At 51.4% G+C, this 22,497-nt stretch overlaps 7 protein-coding genes across 7 annotated transcripts; 4 read left to right on the forward strand and 3 right to left on the reverse strand.

Annotated features, from left to right (window-relative positions):
* Window positions 1-99: 99 nt before the first annotated feature.
* Window positions 100-2,632, reverse strand: N7489_005472 (putative C6 transcription factor; the record flags this gene model as incomplete). Its single annotated transcript, XM_056711224.1, has 6 exons — window positions 100-949; window positions 1,008-1,794; window positions 1,849-1,930; window positions 1,991-2,369; window positions 2,438-2,508; window positions 2,561-2,632. 6 exons carry the CDS (start codon window positions 2,630-2,632, stop codon window positions 100-102), a joined length of 2,241 nt encoding a protein of 746 aa, XP_056569645.1.
* Window positions 2,633-2,962: 330 nt separating this feature from the next.
* Window positions 2,963-5,465, reverse strand: drs1 (putative ATP-dependent RNA helicase DRS1; the record flags this gene model as incomplete). The annotated part of the gene is made up of 3 exons (XM_056711225.1): window positions 2,963-3,649; window positions 3,704-3,894; window positions 3,962-5,465. 3 exons carry the CDS (start codon window positions 5,463-5,465, stop codon window positions 2,963-2,965), a joined length of 2,382 nt encoding a protein of 793 aa, XP_056569646.1.
* Window positions 5,466-6,025: 560 nt separating this feature from the next.
* Window positions 6,026-7,854, reverse strand: N7489_005474 (GNAT family N-acetyltransferase; the record flags this gene model as incomplete). The annotated part of the gene is made up of 2 exons (XM_056711226.1): window positions 6,026-6,155; window positions 6,218-7,854. The coding sequence occupies 2 exons, from the start codon at window positions 7,852-7,854 to the stop codon at window positions 6,026-6,028; spliced, it is 1,767 nt and encodes a 588-aa protein (XP_056569647.1).
* A 1,076-nt stretch (window positions 7,855-8,930) lies between these two features.
* On the forward strand, window positions 8,931-9,748 carry N7489_005475 (ADP-ribosylation factor-like protein 2; the record flags this gene model as incomplete). The annotated part of the gene is made up of 6 exons (XM_056711227.1): window positions 8,931-8,989; window positions 9,037-9,147; window positions 9,196-9,212; window positions 9,259-9,404; window positions 9,468-9,548; window positions 9,617-9,748. The coding sequence occupies 6 exons, from the start codon at window positions 8,931-8,933 to the stop codon at window positions 9,746-9,748; spliced, it is 546 nt and encodes a 181-aa protein (XP_056569648.1).
* Window positions 9,749-10,590: 842 nt separating this feature from the next.
* N7489_005476 (putative gelsolin repeat protein) lies at window positions 10,591-16,244 on the forward strand (the record flags this gene model as incomplete). Its single annotated transcript, XM_056711228.1, has 4 exons — window positions 10,591-10,747; window positions 10,847-10,893; window positions 10,923-15,937; window positions 15,995-16,244. The coding sequence occupies 4 exons, from the start codon at window positions 10,591-10,593 to the stop codon at window positions 16,242-16,244; spliced, it is 5,469 nt and encodes a 1,822-aa protein (XP_056569649.1).
* Window positions 16,245-16,694: 450 nt separating this feature from the next.
* On the forward strand, window positions 16,695-18,443 carry N7489_005477 (D-arabinono-1,4-lactone oxidase; the record flags this gene model as incomplete). Its single annotated transcript, XM_056711229.1, has 1 exon — window positions 16,695-18,443. The coding sequence occupies one exon, from the start codon at window positions 16,695-16,697 to the stop codon at window positions 18,441-18,443; it is 1,749 nt and encodes a 582-aa protein (XP_056569650.1).
* Window positions 18,444-20,684: 2,241 nt separating this feature from the next.
* On the forward strand, window positions 20,685-21,869 carry N7489_005478 (Zn(II)2Cys6 transcription factor domain-containing protein; the record flags this gene model as incomplete). Its single annotated transcript, XM_056711230.1, has 3 exons — window positions 20,685-20,876; window positions 20,928-21,025; window positions 21,080-21,869. The coding sequence occupies 3 exons, from the start codon at window positions 20,685-20,687 to the stop codon at window positions 21,867-21,869; spliced, it is 1,080 nt and encodes a 359-aa protein (XP_056569651.1).
* Window positions 21,870-22,497: the final 628 nt, after the last annotated feature.

Below are 22,497 nucleotides of genomic sequence, written 5' to 3' on the forward strand. Positions count from 1 at the left end.
TGTATATGCATTTGGGAATCATGAAAAGAAAATCAAGTCGAAGAGAGTGGGGCAAAAGAGCCCAGCTTCAAAACCAAGTCCGAGTAACACTATACAAGATCATTGAGAAGGCCCACCCCAGCCCTGCTCAAATACAGGCGTCATATTCGTCGTAATCGGTTGCGCATACGAGAATGCCTCATATACCTCAGGCGCGATTTCATAGGATCCGGGGTCGTCCATCGTCATGACGGCATTCGGCATCCCGCCTAGCAAGTGCGTAGACGGCAGCTGGGGCATTTCGCCCGAGTGCGGAATGTTGAAACCTGGTCCTGGGTGATGGAACGTATTGTAGGTTCCCATCAGGGGTGGGTTTTCCGGGCTGGTGGTGTGGACTTGCGTGGCTATCGATGCTTGTGGTTGGTGGTGGTGCCGGCCTGGAGACACGTGGCGTGATGGATTGCTGCCTGCTGACGGGGACTGGCTGTGCTGAGGGTGGTGGGGATGAGGGTGATGCTGAGGTGGGGATTGATGATGCTGGGGGTGTTCCTGTTCAGTTTCAGGAATTGGAGCGGGGGCTGCTCCGTGTATCTTGATTTGGAGTCTTTGGAGCTCCAGGGATATGAGACTAAGCGCTGTTGTGATAACTGGGTTGGCGGCTTTGACTCTCTCGAGAGCGAAAATGCAGAACTTGAGTTTGTCTAGTGTTCCCGGTGCGGCGTACTTCAGGGCTCGGATCTCGAGTAAGAAAATCGATGCTGCTGTGTAGATGCTGTATGCAAGAGAGAGAACGACGTGGCTGTCACCGAATGTACGGCGGTATAGATCGAAGAGAGACAGGATTGATGTTGCTGATGCCATGCACTGTACAAGATGGTTGGAGTCATGTGCCTCGGGGCGGGCTTTGAACAGCCCGCGAGAGCAGAGAATTGGTCGGTGGAGAAGGATGTTGATAGTGTGGTATAAACAGCTAGAAGGAAAGGTTCAGTTAGCATTGCGTTATAATTTACGCAGGATTGAGCACATACTTCAAAATCACGATATGGCTCGGTGGTGAGTACGGAGGAAGGTCTACCGCTGCCATTTTCAAGTAGTCCGGTAGCTCATCCCACCAGTCCCCCAGATTCCTGGCCTGCTCCTGAACACAATCAAAGAACTCCGAGTCCGTGCTTCGGCGGATTGGGTCATATATGTGGATCAGAATCTGGTTTAAGATTTCCGCCAGACCGCACATCTTCATGAAACATGACGTTGAATGCGCCTGCGTCGGCGGATAGTGAGCACCGTCAGTGAAGCTCACTCCATGAGGTGTCCATATTTCGATCTCAGCAGTATCATCGAGAATCATGCGTGGCGGGCTAACATGAGAGTGCTGCATTGTCGGCGCCCGGCCGAAGTACAATGAAACCACCTTATCCCAGAAATAGCAGCTCCAAAATAGACGGTTCCGTATTTCAATATCCTCATCACTCAGATGAGCGGATCCTGAATATTTCCGGCTGTCAATGGAGATACCCAAGTCGTCCAGCAGCCGGAAGGCCATGCCACTGTATAGCCAAGCTTGCGTCCGATTTCCACGTCCGCATTCCTGGGCACTGAGAAGGAGTAATGTCTGAATTGTGGGAATGCCTGCATAACCAACTTTCAGGGAGTCGAACACCCCAGTCAATGCGCGATGGGAGAATTGTGCACCGCCGTCGTAGGAGTCCAGAAGCGGGCCAACCTGAGGCTCCGCTTTGCACCACCGTACTGAGTGAGAGAGAATGGCATTTAATAAGACATCCGAGTAATAAGCCCCGTTGATTTTCATGTCACCTATCGGGGAAAGTTAGTGTCATACGTCGTCTGAAATGGCAAGGTCGAACAGACGTGTGAATGCAGGACGGTAGACGAAATTCCACAGCGGCTGGATCCAGCACCAATGCGAGTCGAGGAGATACTGGAAAGGCTCCTGCAGGAGTGGTGTCAGCATACGCATCCCTCAAACAATCCAATCTACCATGACCCATACCGGCATAGCAGCCATTTGCTCGAATGCCCTTTCCCTCCATGCGTTATTAACAAGCCGCTCTTTGCGACCCTCCAATTCCTGGACGTAATGCGAAGTGTTCGCCGTTTCACTCAACACCCTACTAGGCAGCTGGAACAAACTAGTCGGCCCGTGAAATGAGACGCGACCGTCATTTTCCACGTTGAGACCATCAAATGCCCGGGTGAGATCTTCAGCATCGGGATCGATCTTTATCTTCGGTCCGCTCGCGCTCGACTCAGCCGATGACGGCGATCTTGTCGCCTTCCGCGCCTCTTCCCCCTCACCGCGCTTGGATAACGCATCCTCCAACTGCGCAACCCTAGCCTCCAGCTGCTTCGTGTACGATAACGTCGGGGCTCTTTGTGGGGGCAAAAAGAGGTATCAGCGACCGCGAACGAGGAAATAGAATAAAAAGGATCGACTCACAAGCTATACACACACTGCTCGTTGCGCGCGGCGCATCGCGAACACGACGGACTAGCGCCGTTACATTTAACCTGGCGAGCAGTTAGCTCGGCAATCTCGGGTTTCGTCCGAGGGGATCCGCACCTTGCGTTTGCGACAGGCCTCGCATGAGAAGGCGCTCTTCCGGGGGAGACTAGTTTTGGGAGGCTCAGCCATTCCAGAATAAGCTCCCAATTGGAGATATACCCCCAAAAAAGGTCAAAATGAAAAAAGGAGGAAGATTAAAAACAGGAGAGGAGATTTTTGGCCCCAACGTGGGGATCAAGTTTAGAAAATGAGATCGTGTTGACGTCGAATCAGCTTGAATACTTTCATTGGTGGGAGATTTGGAGATTTGGAGTTATCTAGCCCTGCCCCACTAGAGGTTATATAGGTTATATAGGATAGGGGGTGTTCTACTTTTGTATATAAGTAGCAAGTATAGCCAATTAGATATGCTTCAAATGCTATTTGCATGGTATTCAATTGTATACATTCATAGATCCCTTATTTCTTCCCTTTCTTGCCGCCCTTGCCCTTCTTGGGATCCTTAGCAGATTCCGCATCTCCCTTGCCCTTCTTCCACCCGATATTACCATCATGTCTCATCTGTCTATCATCGAGACGCTTCTTGTCCTTGTTGCTCAGCTTGACATTGCTCTTCTTGGTATTGGGACCGTTCAATTCAACGGCACCCAGCTTGCGAGAAACCTTCTTCTCCTTCTCGGTCTCGAACCACGTTCGCTTCGGCCGCGACATGATCTCGGCACCGTGTTTCATGAGGTTCTCACCCTTGGTAAATTGCATCTCGGCTTGAGATAACTGCTTCTCAGTCTTCTCCTCTTGCAAGATTTCGGCCACTTCGTCAGCCATCTCTTCCGCCTTTTGCGCCCAGCTGTCTGCAACGGCTTGTTCGATCACACGACTGGCGATCTTGGCGCCTTGGGCCTTGCCTGCGCGGACAGCAAGCTTGACGATCTTGCGGTCGGGCTCGGCGGCAATTGTGCACGCACGACCGGAGCGGCCGGCACGGGCTGTACGTCCAACACGATGCAGGTAGATCTCGTGGCTCTGGGGGGCCTCGTAGTTAATGACAGTCTCGACACCCTTGATATCCAGACCACGAGACGCAACGTCGGTGGCGAGAAGGAAGGCAACCTTGCCATCTCGGAAGTTTTCGACGGATTTGATACGCTGTTTGGGAAGTTAGCCTTATTCATATATAGAACGTAAGTTTGTTTAACATACCTGTTCTTGGCTCAGACTACCGTGTAGCTCTGCTGCCTTCAAGCCCAATAGGCTGAAAATGATACGAACGCGGTGAGCTTCCTTCTTCTGTCGGAAGAAGATGATAACGCGCTTTGAGTAGATTTCTTTGCACAGATGCAGAAGGTAACCGAGACGCTTGTCCTCCCGTCCGGGGCGGAGACGCACGAACTCTTGAACAAGGGTAGATACGGTGTTTTTTCTTGGAATCGACCATCAAGCGCATTGGGCGGTTCATACCGACACGAATAAGCTTGTCGATCGAGTCTGTCATGGTCGCAGAGAACAGCATGGTCTGGCGAGATTTGGGAATTGTGGTGAGAATCTCGTTCAACTCATCGGCGAAACCGTCCTCAAGCATACGATCGGCCTCGTCAAGAACCAGAATCTCCAGGGTATCGACTGTGAAACTAGGCGAGTTGCGCATGTGGTCGATGAAACGACCGGGGGTGGCAATGATCACATCGGGGCGCTTCTTGAGCACATTCTCCTGCTCGCGAAGACTGAAACCACCAACCAATTGACAGAATGTGACGTCTGTGAAGGTGGCCAGTTTGACGGAAACGTTGTAACACTGAACAGCCAACTCACGAGTGGGCATCAGAATCACGACACGACTTGTAGGGACCTTCCGGGGACGGAAGAGGAGACGTTCGAGGATAGGAACAATGAAGGCAGCGGTCTTTCCTGAACCAGTCACGGCACTACCGACGATATCCTTGCCCAGCAGAGCAACGGGAATCGCCTTGCGCTGGATGGGGGTCGGGTCTGTGAATCCAACGGCGGCGAGACCTCGAAGGATGGGGCGAGAAAGATTGAATTCTTGGAAAGTCATCTTGGCCATGTTGGCCTTGGTGTCGACCTTCTCTTCGGGGGCAAAGAACGCCTTGCGTTTCTCTGCTTCCTCCTCGTCCACCTCGCTCTCTACATCGGACTCTCGGTCTGAGCCTATGTCATCGGGGTGACCAACGGGTGTGGCGACAGAGTCGTTGTCGGATGCAGCATCGTCGTCGGAATCCTCGTTCTCGCCCTTATCCTCATCGTCCTCCTCGTCTTCATCCCCAGAGCCAGGCTCAGGGCCCTCGGCATCACTCTCTTCCTCGCCGTTCGCACCCATTCCAAAGGCGTCATCCGCCATGAGCTCATCGTCATCGAAGTCAACGGGCATTTCGTCGCCCGATGCAGCGTCGTCTTCAGATGCGCTGGCGCTCTCTTCCTTCTCGGCAGCCTTCTTCTTCTGCTTCTTAGCAGCAGCCTCATCCTTCTTGGCCTGCCTCCGCTCAATGATATCGTCAATATCGACAGCCTTCTTGTCTCCGGAACGCTTCTCCTCGTTGTCATCAATGCCCCAGCCATCAAAGCCTTCAGTGACACCACGGTTCGCGACACCGCCAACATCGAACTCGAACTCGGGGTTTAAGACGCCGTCATCTTCCGTTGCATCAGCTGCAGCATTGTCGTCCTCCTCTTCTTCCGACTCGGGTTCGGGGGCGGGCTCGGCATTCTTCTTGTTCTTCTTGGCGTTCTTCAATTGCTGCTTTTCCTGTTGCTTCTGCTTCTTGTTTTTGGGCTTGACGGATTCGACCTCGCGCTTGCGCTTCTTGTTGTCTGCCGGCGCATTATCACTCTGCATCTCGTTGTCATCGTCTTCTCCTTCGAACCGGGTTTCGTTCTCATCGTCAGAGAGCGTGAATACGAAATCATCGTCTTTGGCGGAACTCCGCTTCGCCGATTGAGGAGCCATTTTGGAGGCTGGCGCAAATTCCAGTGAATGTTTGGTAGCTGGATGTCTTCCACACTCTCTCAAACAGTCTTAGTAAAAAAATACCAGAACCCCAAACACTGTGCAAGTAATTCAATCTCGCCGAGAAGAAATGGATCAACATGTAAAAAAAAGTTCCCCGGGCGGTGACAAGAAAATTTATGATGACATAATCAATCTGCTTCGATCGAGATGCCAACCTTGAAACCTCCAGGGCTTCCTTGGCTGCTTAACTATCATGTTCTATTCCAATGTTATCATCAAGAACGAATTAACATAATCATACATTTTCAATTGACTAGCTGCTTAAGTAGGTATTTGTTCCCAGCTCAATATCTCCCGCACGCCCCTTCAATCTTTTTTTTGGTGAGACATCCTGGATATAAACATCCTAGACACAGACCATTTGTCTGTCATTAGTCTCTTTTTTTTCGACTTTTTCCGCTTTTTCCTTTTTCTCCAGACCGTCGTTCTCTCCCTGTCGCCAGATTCTTTGAAGATGATCTCCGTCCGTGTTCCCCACAACATTCATGGCAGGCTCATCACAGGTAGTTGAGTATCGCAGACTTGGTACCACTCCCCTGGGGCTGGGCTTGAGCCTGACGTCGGTTCTTATGCCCATTGCTCACATGTGGGCCCCCGATTCGACGGGACATGTATCGAAGGTCGTAACTAAGAATGTGCGTCAGTAAGTACAGTCCAACATGAAAGTGAAAAGAAAAGACAAGGCATACCTCTTGTCATTCTTCACTCTCGCATTCTCGAATACGCACTGTTCTTTAAAGCCAAAGTCCCTCTCCAACCACTTTTTGATCCAGACATTCTCCTCTTCCTCCGGGGATGTTGCAACAGCGCAGACCATTGCTCTAAGGGGGCGGCCATAGCCCGCGCGATACTGCACTGTACCAGTTTGGTCGAACTCATAGTCGTCACTTTGTCTAGGGGTCGCACCAAAGCAATAGAGGATCATATCAACAAGTGCCCGTCCGATGTGCTGCTTCTTGCTGCCCTCTTGGACGAAGACATGCAGCTCACCAATGTGGTTGTCAGCACTCTTGCCGTGCCGATGGAATTCGACATAGGCGTAGCCAATCACGGGGTCGATCTGGTTGCGACACAAGCGCTTCGGTGGACGTCGGGCAGCGACGATGAAGGGGAAGTGGTTCTCTCGGCAATATTGAAGAAGCTCCGTGAAGTCATTCACCTCCATAGCTCGAGTTTCACTGCTCGAAGCTGAGTTTTCTGCATACCAGTTCATGATTTCGAGGATAGAAGAAGCATCGCATTCTTCTGCAGGACGCAGATAGATGCCGGGTGGAACAACTTTTGAATCTGGTGGTAATTCTAGCCAAGCACGGTAAGCCGCGGTGCGACGCAGATGTTCTTGTTCTTCCTGTTCCTTCTTCTGTCGTCTTTTGTTGGTCTTTCCCAGGTTGTAGATGTAGCCTTCCGATGTCTCGTGCCAATGAAGGCGTGTCAGCTCGTCTTTCATGTCCCTAGGAGTGGGGATATGCTTGATGTCAGGGAGGAACATCGCACACTCTCCATCGGGCATCGCGGTTCCGTCAAAGAAGGCGGCGTGATAAATGTCAACGTGGCGGCCTGTCGGAAGCTGATCCCACCAGCTGCGAAACTGCTCTCTGACAATCTCGTTGGGAAGATCAAACGAAGAAATTCTGTGTTTGAGTTGGTCCCACTGATCATCCTGTTCTTGGATATCCAAAATCCAGCCGTCGATGAGAGATTGATCAGGCTCATAAACAATTTCGTTGTATTTCGATGTGAATGTGAGGATGCCATTCTGGACGGCTGGGAAGATACGGCGAGATTTTGCGTATGCCTTGGTTTGAAACCTGTGTCGGGCATCCCGCTTGTGCCGAAATTCCGCACTGCTGGACCCTTTGAACTTTTCGATTTCTTCATATTCATCGCCAGGAATGAAGTCGGGTGGGTCAGCTGTCCATGGCTCAGGTTCCTCAACGCCTTCGGCAGTCCTGGGCTTTGCAAGCAACTTATAGACACTGCTTCTCTGATCGACGCCAGGTCCATCCCTCGCTGCGGGAAGCATTTCAGGGCAAGAGTGACTCTCGTTTTCCATGCCGAACAGAGGCTGTTGCACGGGCTTGTTCTTTCTCCTCTGTTTGTCAAACTGTTTGGTCAAGTCCCAAGTTTGTGCCCAGCTCAGATTCTCTATGCTCTGTATGAGCTTGTTCCTTCCCATCTCATCCATGGATTCGAAAGCCTGAAGCATGGCTGCGCTGGAGCCGTTCGGGAACACTGTCGATTTTGGCTTATTGAAATTCTTGGGCGGCTTTCGATTGACAGTATTTCTACCGCGGAATAGCGCAGGAATTTCAGCTTCTTCTGCCATCTTGGTATGACTTGGGTCACGCAGGATTGAATTGGAGTTCTGTAGATATCTTCAGGTTAGTCAGAATCCTCGAATATCAATGTCACAGTGTTTCTTTGGTCTATTTTAGGTCATCCTCTCGCTTTTATTCACCATCATGTGACATTGGTGAACGGGGAAGCAGTCGCAAAGCTCCATGAACCCACTTGGGGTAGGGCTTGCAACTCTGCCTGTTCTGCAAGCGTGTCACTTGGCGGGTGGCTTTGTGTTTGTGCTCAAAGGGTGTGACGGAAAATGTTTGGTAACAAGCGTACCTAAATGATCGGATGCGTAACAGTCAGTTCGCCGGTGAGACGACTGTAGAGCGCGGTCCGTGTTGCGCGTACGCGGACTGAGAAAATAAATGATCGAAGTGATCGAACGTGCAAGAGACAAAGTTAGGAGAGGATGAGAGCGGAAAGGCGACGAGGGAGAGATGAGGGGGAAGAAGGAGACAGGATTATAAAGGTTGGGGGACTGGGAAACCTCGAATCGTTCTCGAAGTCGAACATCAACCCCCTCACCACTTCCTACTATCCGATTGTATTCTTGTGTTTCCCTCCTATCTAAACAATCGGTTTAAAAAAAAACCATTCGAAGACTATTTTGCAATTGCCAACCTGGATACTGGATATCTGGATAAGCATATACCTAGGAAGGTCAAGATGAAGCCCATACCAATGATATACAGTCTTGACGTGACAGCGTGGTCTCCAGTCTTTGGTTTGCAGTAGATATATATACATACACATTCTGAAGGCTTGTATGGATTCGGTTGACGTGATATAAAGCATTGAATTCCGGGATCGCCTTGCTACTGGTCGATGCTGTGTCCTGGCGTCCGATATAGTGCCTATTGAAAAAACCAAACCATCAATATATAGGCGAAAATACACCAGCCTGACATCCAGATAGGTAGATTTGAATATAGAGTAACGTGGAATTGACGGGAAGGATAGGAATATAATATCGGCCGATCCATCCGTCTTGAGCCTTGCAGCAGTTTTTCCCCTTTCAACTCTCCCGAACAAAACACCAAGCAGGATATTTTTGCAACCATGTTGTCCATACTTCGAAAAGCCCGCTTAAAGGACAAAGAAATGCGTATATTGATGCTGTATGGACTCTGACCAGTCGTTCAGATCGAGATGCTAATGATTGCAGGGGTCTTGATAATGCCGGCAAGACGACCATCGTCAAGCGAATTATGAAGGAGGATGTCACGACAGTCAGCCCGACTCTAGGATTTATCATCAAGACAATTGACTTTATGGGGTAATTTCCCATCATGTTAATATCTCGAGCTCTGCTAACTCGGCGCAGATACAAACTCAACATCTGTGAGCCAATCCGGGTCTCTCTGGGGAACCGTACTGACAATGCTAGGGGATGTTGGAGGACAAAAGACACTCCGGTCCTACTGGAAAAACTACTTTGAAAAGACCGACACGCTAGTCTGGGTTGTCGATGCCACAGATCGACTCCGGGTTGACGATTGTCGACAGGAGCTCTCGGGTCTGCTTCTTGAAGAGGTACGGATGACGTCCCCACCCGCAATGCGCAAATCTTGAACGGGTCAACTGAACCCATTCCAGCGACTTACAGGAGCTAGTCTGCTGGTATTTCTGAATAAGACAGATGTGGAACATTGCATGAGCGAGCAGGAGGTTCGAGAGGTAGGTCCAGGTTCTCCCTTTAGAGTTCGGGTGAGGCCGTTTGCTGGACTTGGCTGATATTTCTGCAGCGTCTTGACCTGGATTCAATCAAAACACACAAGTGGACTATCTTGCCATGCAGTGCAATGACGGGCGAAAATCTGAATGAAGGTCTGGAATGGGTGGTACAAGACGCCAAGGACCGACTGTTCCTTTACTAGAGAGATCGGGGGAATCGGCCTGTATTTTCTCTTCCAAGGTTGATATCCACGCTTACAAGCTATTTAATATATGACATAGGTTATTAGATCTCAGATCTATTCATATATCTGTACTCCGTATTGTCTCACCCGTTATATAAGTGACGTGCCGCCATATTCTAAAAATCGAGAGTAGTGGTGCATTTCATGGTATGCAACATACCCTTTATAATACTGCTTGCATGTTCCAAAGGCCTAATAAATGTAGTAGATGTTCAAATAAAAGGAACCAGATCACATCCGATAGGCTATATATGTTGTAGTCAAGAATAGAAACCAGAAGTTTACAGAGAGTTAAAGTGTTTCATTCTCCGGAGTACAACCTAGCATATGCAAGGCACAACCTGATATATCCAACTAAAACAGTCACATATGATCCAACTATGAGTTCACCGGCTTTTAGCCCCCGAAAATTTCTTATTAAGAAAAACCAAGAAAACCCCCAGGGAGAACCAGAAAGAAACAGCCAAAAAGCCATGGAACGGAGGAAAAAACTGCGGGGCCCTCCACATAAATAATGGGAGTAAACAACTGACTGATTCCAGTTTGGTCTGTATAAATGCATCTATCCATGATATTGTAGAGAGGAAAAACAACCGTATTATATGAAAAAAGCAGCATAAATTGAATCAAAAAGATCTTTAATACAAGGGAAAAAAAATGATGTGTGACCCAATGAATTTGTTGATCATCAGGCCCGATTTAATTTAAACAGGGCGGAGAACACAGCCCTTCTTCCACTCTCCAACTCTTTCCTCATTTGTTTCATTCTAGGAGGCGTGCATGAACGTCAGTCCTAGATCATGACTGTACCCAACGAGAGTTCCGAGGATGTCAATGATTTCCTTCAGCGCATCCGGGAACTAGGCGAACGCCGCGACAAGGAAGATGACGAGCGCACTAAAAAGCTAGAGGAGGAGATCCTGCAGGGCCGGAAGGAAAGGCAAGCTCGGAGAGCTGGTAATACTCCCTCTTCCCCTTGATGCGGCCAATATCCGCATAATCACACCATTTGCTGCAGGTCGACAATGTGCTGATATCCGGATGACTCAAAAATAGAACGTGCACGATCACTGGCCCTTACCGACGATTCAACCACCCTCAATGTTGCGCGACTGAGTGCTTCCTCTATTAGTCCCCGGCCCATCGACCCCCGGAACACCTCGAGCCGACACCGCAAACGCCAGCACCTGAGCCGACCCTGAGCGCCGTGGAGTCGAGCCAAGATATGGAGGTCTCCAACACCGACAAGCGGCGGGGATCGGTCCCAGATTTTGGAATGGATTCTCCCACGCGGACACGTTCACCCCTGTCCCGCAGCCGCGCGGGGACCTTGTCATGGCAGCAACGCCCCTCGCGTGATTTCGCCGTGTCGCCCGGTTCAACATCCCCAACCCGCTCACCAACTCGCGCAAGCCACCTGAGAAATTTGTCTACGGCATCGGACGAGAACTCACTATCTCGACTCCAATTTGGGTTCCCACGACCATCGAAGGATGCTCCTGTGCTCCCTCCATCACCGGACCGTGGGGTTGGGTCGTTAGCGCACAGTGCGAAGGAAGAACAGACGGATAGCCAAACAGACGTGGGCGTGGGGCATCAAGAACCAGAAGCGGGTGAAGAATCGAGTACCGAATTAGATAAACTTGAGGCAGTAGAAGAGAGATCATCGTCGCCTCCGAGAACCGGTTCTCGCGATAGCAACATGAGCCATCGCTTCTCTGTATCATCGGTTTCGGCTGGGTTGGGGTCGCCAGTGCACCTGTCAGAGACTCCGAAGCTCGAGCCTCGACAGAATGATTCCTCCCTCGAGGAATCTGTGTCGCCGTCTCCAACCCAGCGGCGGCTGTCACCAGAACGAACGCGATCGACCTCACCCACCAAGGGCCTGGGAGGCTTCGTTCAAAGTGCTATGATGAGAAGATCAGATAGTGTGTCAAAAAGGTGGAGTGCACAAGTTCCGCAGGGGCTTGGGCGGTCAAATTCTATTGTGTCAAATCGCAGTAGTGTGGCAGGTCCAAGTTTGAGTGAAATGACCCCTCCAACTCTGGGGCGAATTGGACGTGAACCTTCAACTCTCCTGCAACGACCAGGCTCCAGCCACAGTGAGGCAGCCACCGCAACAACTGAGCGACCAACCACACCTGCGGATAGAGACAGTGTGAATTTTGAAACCAGTCCAGGAAAATCATTCCGAACTGGTCATTCTCGTTCTGCCAGCTCTGCTACCGCAGAAGGCAGCGAAGCCCAAGGTCCCTTTGTCTCAAAAACCATGGATCCCAGGCGCTGGAGCCCCAGCAAGGCTTCTTGGTTAGAGAGTGCCCTCAACCGACCAGAGCTACCACGACAGACCACCAGACCCCCCTCTCAGCCCAACTGGGCCAAAGACCGGCAGTCGCGAGGTAGCGTGGATTTGGGACGAGTAAATAATTTCAAGGAAGTCACTCCTATCGGTTTGATGCGAACACCCCCACCAGGGACTCAAACGAAGCTACCTGGTGTTTCTGGTCCATCCCTTCCTACAAGCCCTATTAAGGATGGTGTTCCTGAGTCTCCGTCGGGATTCCCTCTGAAGAAAATTGGTACCTCTGGTCCATCCCTTCCTACAAGCCCTATCAAGGATGGTGTTCCTGAGTCTCCGTCGGGATTCCCTCTGAGGAAAAGTGGTGTCTTGGGTCCGTCGCTTCCTGCGAGCCCTGCGAAGGAGGCAGTTCCCGAGTCTCCATCTGGATCTGGATTCCCATTCAAGAAGCCTAGCATCTCCAGTTCATCACTTCACAGGAACTCAGTCTCAGATCCTCCTTCGGAATTCCCTTTGAAGAGGCCTGGTACTGCTGGAGGGTCAGTCAGCGGGAGTCCTGAAGGCAAGCTCAAAGAAACAGTTCCCGAGTCTCCCTCCCCTTTCAAGAAGTCCATCAGCTCGGCTTCATCACTCCACAGGAACTCCGTCTCCGAGCCTCCGGCAGAATCCCCACTCGAGAGACCCAGTGTCTCTGGTACCTCGGTCTCTGGAAGCCCTGGCAAGGAGACTGTCCCTGAATCTCCATCGGAGTTGTCATTCAAGAAACCGAGTACTTCTAGTCCGTCAGCCCCTGGAAGCCCTGAAGCCAAATCGAAGGAGATAGTCCCACAATCTCCGTCGGTTCTCGGTAGCCCTGACGTCGGACAAACGAAAGAGGAAACCTCAGCTTCTCCAACTCCTGTCGAGGAAGCTCTCAATGCTCTATCAGGCGGCGCACCGGCGGAGGAACATAAGCCTGCCTCCCCCGCTGAAATGGAGAATGAATCGCAAAAAGTACCCGCGTCTGAAGAGTCTGAGCCTCAATCTACTCCCACTCGTAGGGCCCCTCCCGACTCGTTGAGCCCCAAACCAAACTTTTCCATCTCTACTTCCTCGCGCGGACCCATTTCACCCAAGGCGAAGCCACAATCTCCCGTGCTGGACTTCCGAGCAAACCTACGGAAACGAGAAGTTGTCAAAGATAACGGAGATTCCACAGAACCAGAATTCAAGAATGTATTTGGGCGCCTCAAAAAGACCGAAACTCGCAACTATGTTGCCCCTGATGAGCTCAAGGGCAATATACTACGAGGTAAAGCTGCTTTGAACGCTACCGGCGGACCGAAGAAGACAGAGCGAGTCGATGAATTTAGGAAGAGCCTTGTGTCACGCAAAGATGAAATGAAAGCCGGCGGAGGCTCCATCAGACGGAATACCGCTGGAGAGCAGGATGCGCCGCCAAAACAAGCCGAGGTCGTACCAGAAGCGATTGCTATGCGACAAAATATGACCCGGGCAAATAGCATCAAGCAACCACCCGTGGATGCGCTGATATCGCCTACTAAAAGCTTTGGTTCTCGAGCCTCGCAGGACAGACCACCATTGTCGTCCCCGAATACACCTCTCAAAGGCATTGTTCCGTCGCGAGCTTCTCAGGAACAACAACCATTGTCGCCATCTCCTGCCAATGATGAGCCGGGCTGGCCCTTGAAAGATACCAATGCCTCGCGTGCATCTCAAGAATCACAACCATTGTCACCGTTCCCTGCTGATGATCCGATTGATGAGCCAGAGGGAGCAATTCCGGCGGCGAGCGACCACAAGCAAACACCGGAGGCGATATCTTCAACAAACCAGGAGGACACGCGCGAAGTTGTGGCGCCAGTCGAGCCCAGCATAGTGAAGATGCAGGAGCCTTCAGTCAAGACACTCCGGCCAGTTCGTCAATGGCCACCGGCCCCTGTCGAGGAGGCTACTGTGACTCCAAGTCCGGCAGGTAAAAGCAAATTGGCGGGCCGAATCAATCCTGCGCTAGCTGGCCTTCTTTCTCGTGGCGCGCCCGCCGCTGACGGACCGAAGAAGCAGCTGCCAACCCCTGCCTCAGCACAGAGTGACCCTGCTTCGCCATCTGCGCCTCTCACCCACATGACAAAGGGTCGTGCTAGAGGCCCGAAGAGACGACTTCCCCAGACATCTGATGCCTCGACGCCGTCCGCTCGGGATGATACTAAGGAGGTTGGTGCTATTTCATGCTCTGAAGCCACCCCGTCACAGACTCCTACAATCCCTGTTGAATCCCTGGACATTGATTCAGAGCACCTGTCGCAGCCTGATGAAAACCCTGTTCCTGACATCACGAACTCCTGTTCAGACAGCACAGGCACCGAGCAACTTCCGGAAGTAAACACTCCTCTCCAGGATACCCTTGAACGCGATACGCCCGAAAGCGCATTCCCGCAAGCACTTCAGACACGTTCTCTAACATCGGATTTCGACATTTTCCCCTCCGCCGATCTTGAGGCGACGCCCAGGGAACCCGAAAGCCCTGGAGAGGTGAGTCCATCAGGCGGACCGCCTGTCCCGCCTAAGTCCGATTCTCCCTCGTCCCCCATGCCTGCAACGCCAAAGCCACAATGGGGCCAGCAAAACCGGTTTGCCTCCTCATCGCCGTCCCCTCTCCGAACCAGTCACAATGAGAATCAAATGGATTCACCTATGAGTCAGGAGAAGAGCATCCCCGGTGTTATCGTCGAGTCAGCACGCAGTTCCGTCTCACGACCCATGAGCCACCCCTCTCCGCCAGTACCCCCTAAAGACGGCGATGTTATGCTCCACAAGCCAACTGATCCGCGCAGACTTTCAAGAAAGATGTCGGCTCCATCACTGGTTGCGCAAGCCAGTGAGGCACGTGAGGTAATTGCGGGCTTCTTCAAGACATTCCCCCACGCTCGAAACCGGATGGACATTGATCCGCAGCTAATGCTGATGCGTAAACCGGACGATATAAAGATCAGGACCATGAAGCTACATATCTGGGAGCTCACAGGTGATGGGAGGCGCCAAGAACTTCCTTCCCACCAGGAGTACATCCTATACCAAGGTAGCATGTATCTCTGCGTGCACACATTTGAGACCGGACGGAGTAGCACTTCGGAAGTATACCTTTGGCGCGGAGACGACGTCCCCGAATCCTCGGTGGAGAATGAACAACCCTTCGCACGCAAGATCGCTCGTGATAATAGCTCCAAATTGCAAGTCATTCGGCAGGGCAACGAACCTACCCGGTTCATCCAAGCGCTTGGCGGCATCATGATCACGCGTCGGGGATCCAGCTCTCGCCACAATTCGTCGGCTCTCTACATGCTTTGTGGCCGGAAACACTTGGGCGAGATGACCTTCGATGAAGTGGATTACTCACTGCGCAATCTCTGCTCCGGGTTCCCTTACGTTGTCTCTGCTCCCTTTGGCAAGCTCTACCTATGGAAGGGCAAAGGTAGTGGCCCTGAAGAGACCGGCGCAGCCCGACTTATCGGCATGGACCTAGGCCTGACTGGAGAGTTTGAAGAAGTCAACGAGGGTGAAGAGCCCGAGGATTTCTTCGATGTGTTCGCAGGCCCCAGGGAGGCTGCGCCACACATGTGCCAAGATCACTGGCAGCTCAAGCCGAAGTACAACCACTACCGCACGCGACTCCTCCGGGTCGACCACGAACTGAACCCGCCAACTCGTTTCTGGAATATCCGCCGTCCGGGCTCAAGTTCACCAGTGGTCAAGGCCAACGATTGCGTTCAAGAAATCGAGCCATTCTGCTACCGAGATATCACCGAGAAAGACGTTTACGTTCTGGACACCTTCTTTGAGATCTACGTGTGAGTGCTACCGTATCAAAATGCCCTCCAATAAACTGGTACTAACCCCTCCCATAGTATTATCGGCGAGCAAGCCTCACAGAAGTCTGCCGATTTCGCCTCGGCAGTGGTCTTCGCGCACGAGTATGGTATCCTTGCCACATCCCTCCAGGACCGACCATTCATTCCCAAAAGTTTCGTGGCCCTCGGCGGCGTCCCCGACCGCTGCCAAAGCGCATTCCGTAAATGGAACCCACGCACCCAGCATGCGCCTTTCGTGTTCTCTCTTGATGTTGTTATCGAGGCGATTCGGTCACCAGAGAATTGAGTGGGACCTTGTGTTTTTTTTTATCTGATCCTTTTTTTGCGGGCTTCTGCTTTAACTTCGTGCATATTTTTGTCGGGCTCTACAGAGCATTTCGGGAGTCCTGTGTACTTGTGCCATATTTGCGCCATAGAGTGAACTGGAGCATCTGGGGAATCGGGGGGATGTAGATAGGTGGAATTTCGCATTTGAGGGTGTATTTAGGCAATGATTTTCTAAGAATCCAAGTTTCATACTGATACCTATTTAATATCTTTCATTCAAATTAAGCATTCGGATATTTAAAGGCCTTTAGTTATAAGGACGGGAACGGAGAACGGAGCGACGGAGATTAAAAAAAATGGAAAAATCATCCGACCTGGGGTGTCGCCATCATCGATCTCTTTGGGCATTCGTAAATTTCTCCTTTCTTACATTCTACTCTCCCCCAATGGCAATGTGAATATTTGAGTCATGGACCCCTCCATCCTTCGTGAGCTCTCGAAGCTCGACCCCGCGGTACCGTTCCGCTCAACGACCGATCACTTACATCACACATGGGCCAAGACATTCTTCTCGCGCCCGGAGTTGTACATTCGCCCACAGACCATTCCAGAGATCCAACAGCTGGTGACTCTCGCCCGTCGCTGTCGTCGCAGAATCGTAACGGTCGGCAGTGGCCACTCGCCATCCGATTTAACCTGCACTTCGTCCTGGCTTGTCAACCTCGACGACTTCAATCGCATCCTCCACGTTGATCCGTCCACCGGCTCAGTAACCGTCGAAGCAGGCATCCGATTGAGCGACCTGGGAACACAATTGGAAAAACATGGCCTGACACTCGAGAACCTGGGCAGCATCGACAGTCAGTCGATAGCAGGCGTCATCGCCACCGGCACCCACGGCAGCTCTCTACGCCACGGCCTGGTGTCGGAATGCATCGACTCACTCGGCCTGGTTCTTGCCAATGGTCAGCTAGTCCGCTGCAGCCCGACAAACAACCCGGACCTGTTCCGCGCGGGACTGGTGTCGCTCGGAGCGCTCGGAATCGTCGTCGAGGTCACCTTCAAGGCGACGCGCACGTTCAATATCGCCTGGCGCCAGGAGCGGTATTCGCTGTCTCGCGTGCTGGACGAATGGTCGACGGGTTTGTGGACAACGCATGAGTTCGTGCGCGTTTGGTGGCTGCCTTATGAGAAAAGCGCTATTGTCTGGCGTGCTGATAAAACCGACCTCCCGCTGCGCGCTCCCCCGAAAGGCTTCTACGGCGAATCGCTAGGCTACCACATCTACCATAACCTGCTCGCTCTGTCCACGTACGTCCCGCGCATCCTGCCGTGGGTCGAGTGGTTTGTCTTTGGTATGCAGTACGGCTTCCGGGCTGGATCGACCGTCACCGAGGCCGTCGAGCCCGCGCGCGAGGGATTGCTGATGAACTGCCTCTATTCGCAGTTCGTTAACGAATGGGCTCTCCCGCTGGAAAAGGGCCCCGAGGCCATCGGTCGGCTTTCCGCCTGGCTGAACGGCGACACGGAGACTGCCCGCATCCCCTTCTCATCCAAGGGGCTGTACGTGCACTGTCCGGTCGAAGTGCGAGTCTCGGATACCTCGCTGAACACCAAGCCCCGTCCATTCCTGGACCCGACGTGTCGCGACGGCCCGACGCTCTACCTCAACGCAACGCTTTATCGCCCATACCTCCGCGACCCGCCCTGCAAAGAACGCTACTACGAAGCCTTCGAATGGCTGATGCGGGAGATGGGCGCGAAGCCGCACTGGGCTAAGAATTTCCGCACGCTGAACCCACAAGAGATGGGCACCGCGTATGGGTCCGACATGGAGTCGTGGATGAAAGTGCGCTCCGAGGTCGACGCGGACGGGATGTTCGTGGGCGAATGGCATCGGCGCCACCTACCCTTGGAGCTCGGGCAGGGAAGCGAAGCACGTGAGGGGGAGAGACTGCCCCTCCTGGAGCGCGAGCACGAATGTCGCAGGGTGGACATGAGTGGCGTGGGCGATGGCGTCGAATGGGTAGGGGATCGCCGATGGCAGGTTCAGACTCAGCAACACTCCCTTGGTGCGCTGGACATGGAGAAGAGCATGTATCCATTACCGCCAGACCACTCGTCTAGTCCGTCTGGTACGGCGACTAGCGAGGAGAGCTTTGATTTGCTTGTCAGGGGTGAAGCGAGCATCTTGCTCCCCGACGGACCAGGGGTGTGAGAGGAGAGAAATCAGGCTCCCGTCGAAGGCAAACAATCTCTTATTTTTCGGGGTTTTGCCAGAGTCCTGATTCTTCCGTTGCTTTTGCATCTGCTGATCTGTGACTTGTTCTGACTGGTCCGTTCCAGGGCTGTGTTGGTGCTCATTGGCTCTAAGAGCTATTTTGGGTGATTTCCCGCGTCGTTTTCGTCGTTTTCGTCGTTTTCGTTCTTTTTTCTTTCTTTTTTTTTTTTTCGTTGTTCCCTTTTTTGTTCCAACCTTGGAAGCAATTTAGGGTTGATTGTTGATTACATTCCAAGGTTGGGTTGGCAAATCTGACATCCGAGGATGTTCAGGCTTCAATCCTTGACGCCAACTGTTCTCCAAGAAAGACGAGGGCTTTTAGATCTCCTTCCTATATGGAGCATATCCGTCTGATATTACATATTGTATTTTCCCCTGCTTCTACCCTTGTTTTGCTTTTTCCATCCCTCATTTTCCATTTGCCAAGGCCGAGGGAGAGAAATCTTATGGCCTCGTGGTCTCTACGCACTGGAAATTGGGATCTGTCGGTGAACGAGTGGACTCTGACTCTGCATGTTCGATGCAGGTGCTCATACCAAGCCCGTTCCATAGGGCGAGCTTTGTCTGCTTTTTTGCTTTTGAAAATATGCATACCGCAATCAATAGTCGATAGTCCATTCCATTCTTGTACACATTATGGCCAATCCTTACATGGAATTGCTCATATCATTTCTATGGGATCGGGGAGAAAGAATCGCAGTGTGTCCGTCTCTCTGTCCTTGACCCTTGTGCCTTGTTCCCTGTTCCCTGCCTTGGTGCAGCTGGGAGACCTTGAGATGGTTCCATGTACAGAACTCGACAAACCAATATCCACGCATTGCGCAGGTTCCCATATAGATCCATGGCCTTTATTGCATTCCACGGTTAAGACAACTCAGTGGCAAACCCGGGATTCAGGATTGATATGCCACGTTCAGACGATATTGTAAGGGATGGGAAGAGGAGGAAGAATTACAGACCGAGTGTACGCTGTAGATCAGTGACACACTGTATCGTTATTGCAGCTTGAGCTGAGCACTGTGCTGCGTAGGTATACTTAGGATACCACCGACACAGGAAAGATCAATGCAAAGATCTAGCCTAGACAACTGTTCGGATTAGGGCTGCTTGGATCTGAACATTCTGTGCGAGAATGCAGGCCGTACCGGGGTAGGATTGTACGAAATCAGAAGAGTCAACTAAAAAGAAACTGAAAAGAAAGGAAGAGAATGGGAGAAGGGGAAGAGTATCAACCCCGCTTTGTATCAAAGTACAACATAGGTGTCTTTCCTATTGTTCTCTCCTTTCCAACTCCAATTCTTAGAGAGAAAGAGAGAAAAGAGGGAAAGCCACCTGACAAGTTGAACATCCATTCTGACATATCACATTGTACCACGTTTCGGTGCAGCTGGCAAGGATACTACTTACTACTTACTACTTAACTACTACTTACCTAGATACCTAGATACCTAGGTAGGTAGGTAGGTCCTTTTTCTTTTCATCTTTTCATTTTCTTTTTATTTCCATCTCGCATTGACCTCGTCACTGCTCTTCACTGCGTGCTCCTCTCACCTCTCAAAGACCTTTTTCCCAATCTCCAGGCACGTGTGTCTCTGACGTGCAGTGTCAGCGAGGGGAAAATCGTGTGACAAATGTTCTGATCCTCTTTTTCGTCTTTTTCGTCTTTTCCCTCTTTTCCTGCCCAATTACTCTGTTCTGCCGAATTCGCCAATTTACGGACTCACAGACTCACGGCTCGGACCGTGTCATTGTACTGATCTCTAGGTACCTAAACAGTCGCCTAAGTGCCTACATGTTTACGTGCCTACGTGCCGACATGCCTACATGCCTACATGCCTACATACCCTGGGATCTACCACCTGTCACCCTCGTCACCCTCGAACGCTTTGAACAATCCTCTCTGCTGATGCGGGGGACATCTCCCCTCATCATCATGTCATGATATCAACGTTTGGCCCTGGCGGCTGAAAGCCCGTTTCATTATCATCCACCCCACCTGCTCGATTCTTTTCTTTTTCTTCTGTTTTTCTTTTTTACTTTGGCCAAAGCTTCCTCCCTTTCCCTCATCTTGAGATTTTGCTCTTTGTCTTCCCTCTTTCTCCACCCTTCCTCTTGCATTGCAGTATCTACCTCCCTTGCTTGGTTTCTAGTGGAGTTTCCAATATGATACAATCCACCATGTCGTGGCAGCCAAAGCTTCGTCCCAAGGGCTTCCCGCATGGCATTGACGATTTTGTTGCTGTGGCTTCGTTGTCGGAACTGGAGCATCGGGCCCGGACTGGCGAGGACAAGCGCGACCAGCGCGTCTTCCGGGTGAAGCGTAAGCATGTTCTAAAGGCCTGTGATCGCTGTCGTGTGAAGAAAACCAAGGTATGTGGACTGATATAGCATGGGGATTGCGATCCGACTAACCAATCTTAGTGTGATGGGAAACAACCTTGCAACCGCTGCTCGGTATACAACCACCCTTGTCTCTTCCGGGAAAGAAAGGCCACTCAGACCAAAGTATATTCTCGAGGGTGAGTACCTGCACAGAACCTCAAGCCAAAAGCTCATAGACAAACCACACACAGATTTGTCGAAATGCTCGAATCCCACCATTCACTGGTCGTAAAGGCTCTCCAGAAACTCTACAAATTCTGCATAAACAAAGAAGGCTTCCCAGGCGATCCCCTCGTCGAAGCCCCAGATGGATACCCCTTAACACACGCAATCCTCGACCGTCTAGGGCTGATCAAACAAGCGGAAGAAAACGCCGACGAGCCAGAGGAAGACTCGGAGGACTTGCGCTACCTACGACTGCTATCAACGTCCACCGAATGCAGCGTAACAGCAGAGCCCTCACCAGAGCCAGCAACACCCCCAGAACCCTCGCCAACTCTATCCCGCCCACCGTGCTCAATCCCAACACCCGTCTCCGTGCCCAGCCGTACCGCCACCTCCACGAGTTGGCAGTGGGATCTCCAGCCCGTCCACCAGACTAGCTACAGTTATCCGGACGCAGGGTACCACGACTTAATGGCGCTGCAGCAACGGTCGTCCATGACTGCGCCCGACATGGGCACTGATATCGCGCCCCATGTTGACTTGCCCTCTGCGCCTTCCGCGCTATCGCATCATCAACATGCGCACCAGGAGCCCTCGTTCCCGTACGTCCTGGATGGATGCTGTCCCAATCCCCAGCAGGATGTTAAACCTGTGTTGGCGAGGCTACAGCCTGGCATTATGGCTGAATCTCATACGAATCCCCATCATCTTGCGGGAAGTCTCCCTACAGACATGATGGGGGATTTCCAATTCCAGACACATGACTCGGCGTTTTATCCTGGGTTTACGCCCGGCTGGAATTTTCCTCAGGGATAATTCTGAATTGGTATTATGCGATGGACTGTTTCTCTTGTTTTCGGCGATACATGGCCTTTTTCGGTTTGGGTTTTGGCGTAAGCTGTTGAGCAGCTTTCTTTCATTTCACTTTTATCTATACTTCTTACCATTTCACTTCTTCTTTGCGAGTTCGGTTCGTTCTGACTTACATTCTTCTCCGGCTCTCTTTCTTTCTCTCCTATTCACTATATACCCCCCACGTCTTGAATTTGAACACTTCACCGGAGCACGGAGCATGGCATCTACGCAGGATTATAAGACTGGAAGGTGTCTGGCACATTGAACCATAATCCTTCTTGGGCAGTCGCTTTTTTTTTCCTTTCCTCTTTTACTTCTCGGGTTCAGCCAGGTGTTTCTTTGGATCGTCACTATGGGTCTTGGGTTTGGGCTTTCTTTCCGTTCTGGTATCTAGTTTGAAAGAGTATCGCCCTATCAATTTAGGTACGAGTTCTTATACCTTTGGTCTTTTCCTTTTCTTCTTAGCAAAGCACTAGTTCTTGGGTAGTCCCTGTTTCGTATAGAAAGTTACTGACAATGAGATATTTACATGATTTAGCATTGTACTGTCTTCCTTCAACGAATAGATCCCACAATAGATATTCCCAGG

The sequence above is a fragment of the Penicillium chrysogenum genome (genome assembly GCF_028827035.1).
Source record: "Penicillium chrysogenum strain IBT 35668 chromosome Unknown utg000002l_segment0_segment0, whole genome shotgun sequence".
Lineage (NCBI taxonomy): Eukaryota > Fungi > Ascomycota > Eurotiomycetes > Eurotiales > Aspergillaceae > Penicillium > Penicillium chrysogenum.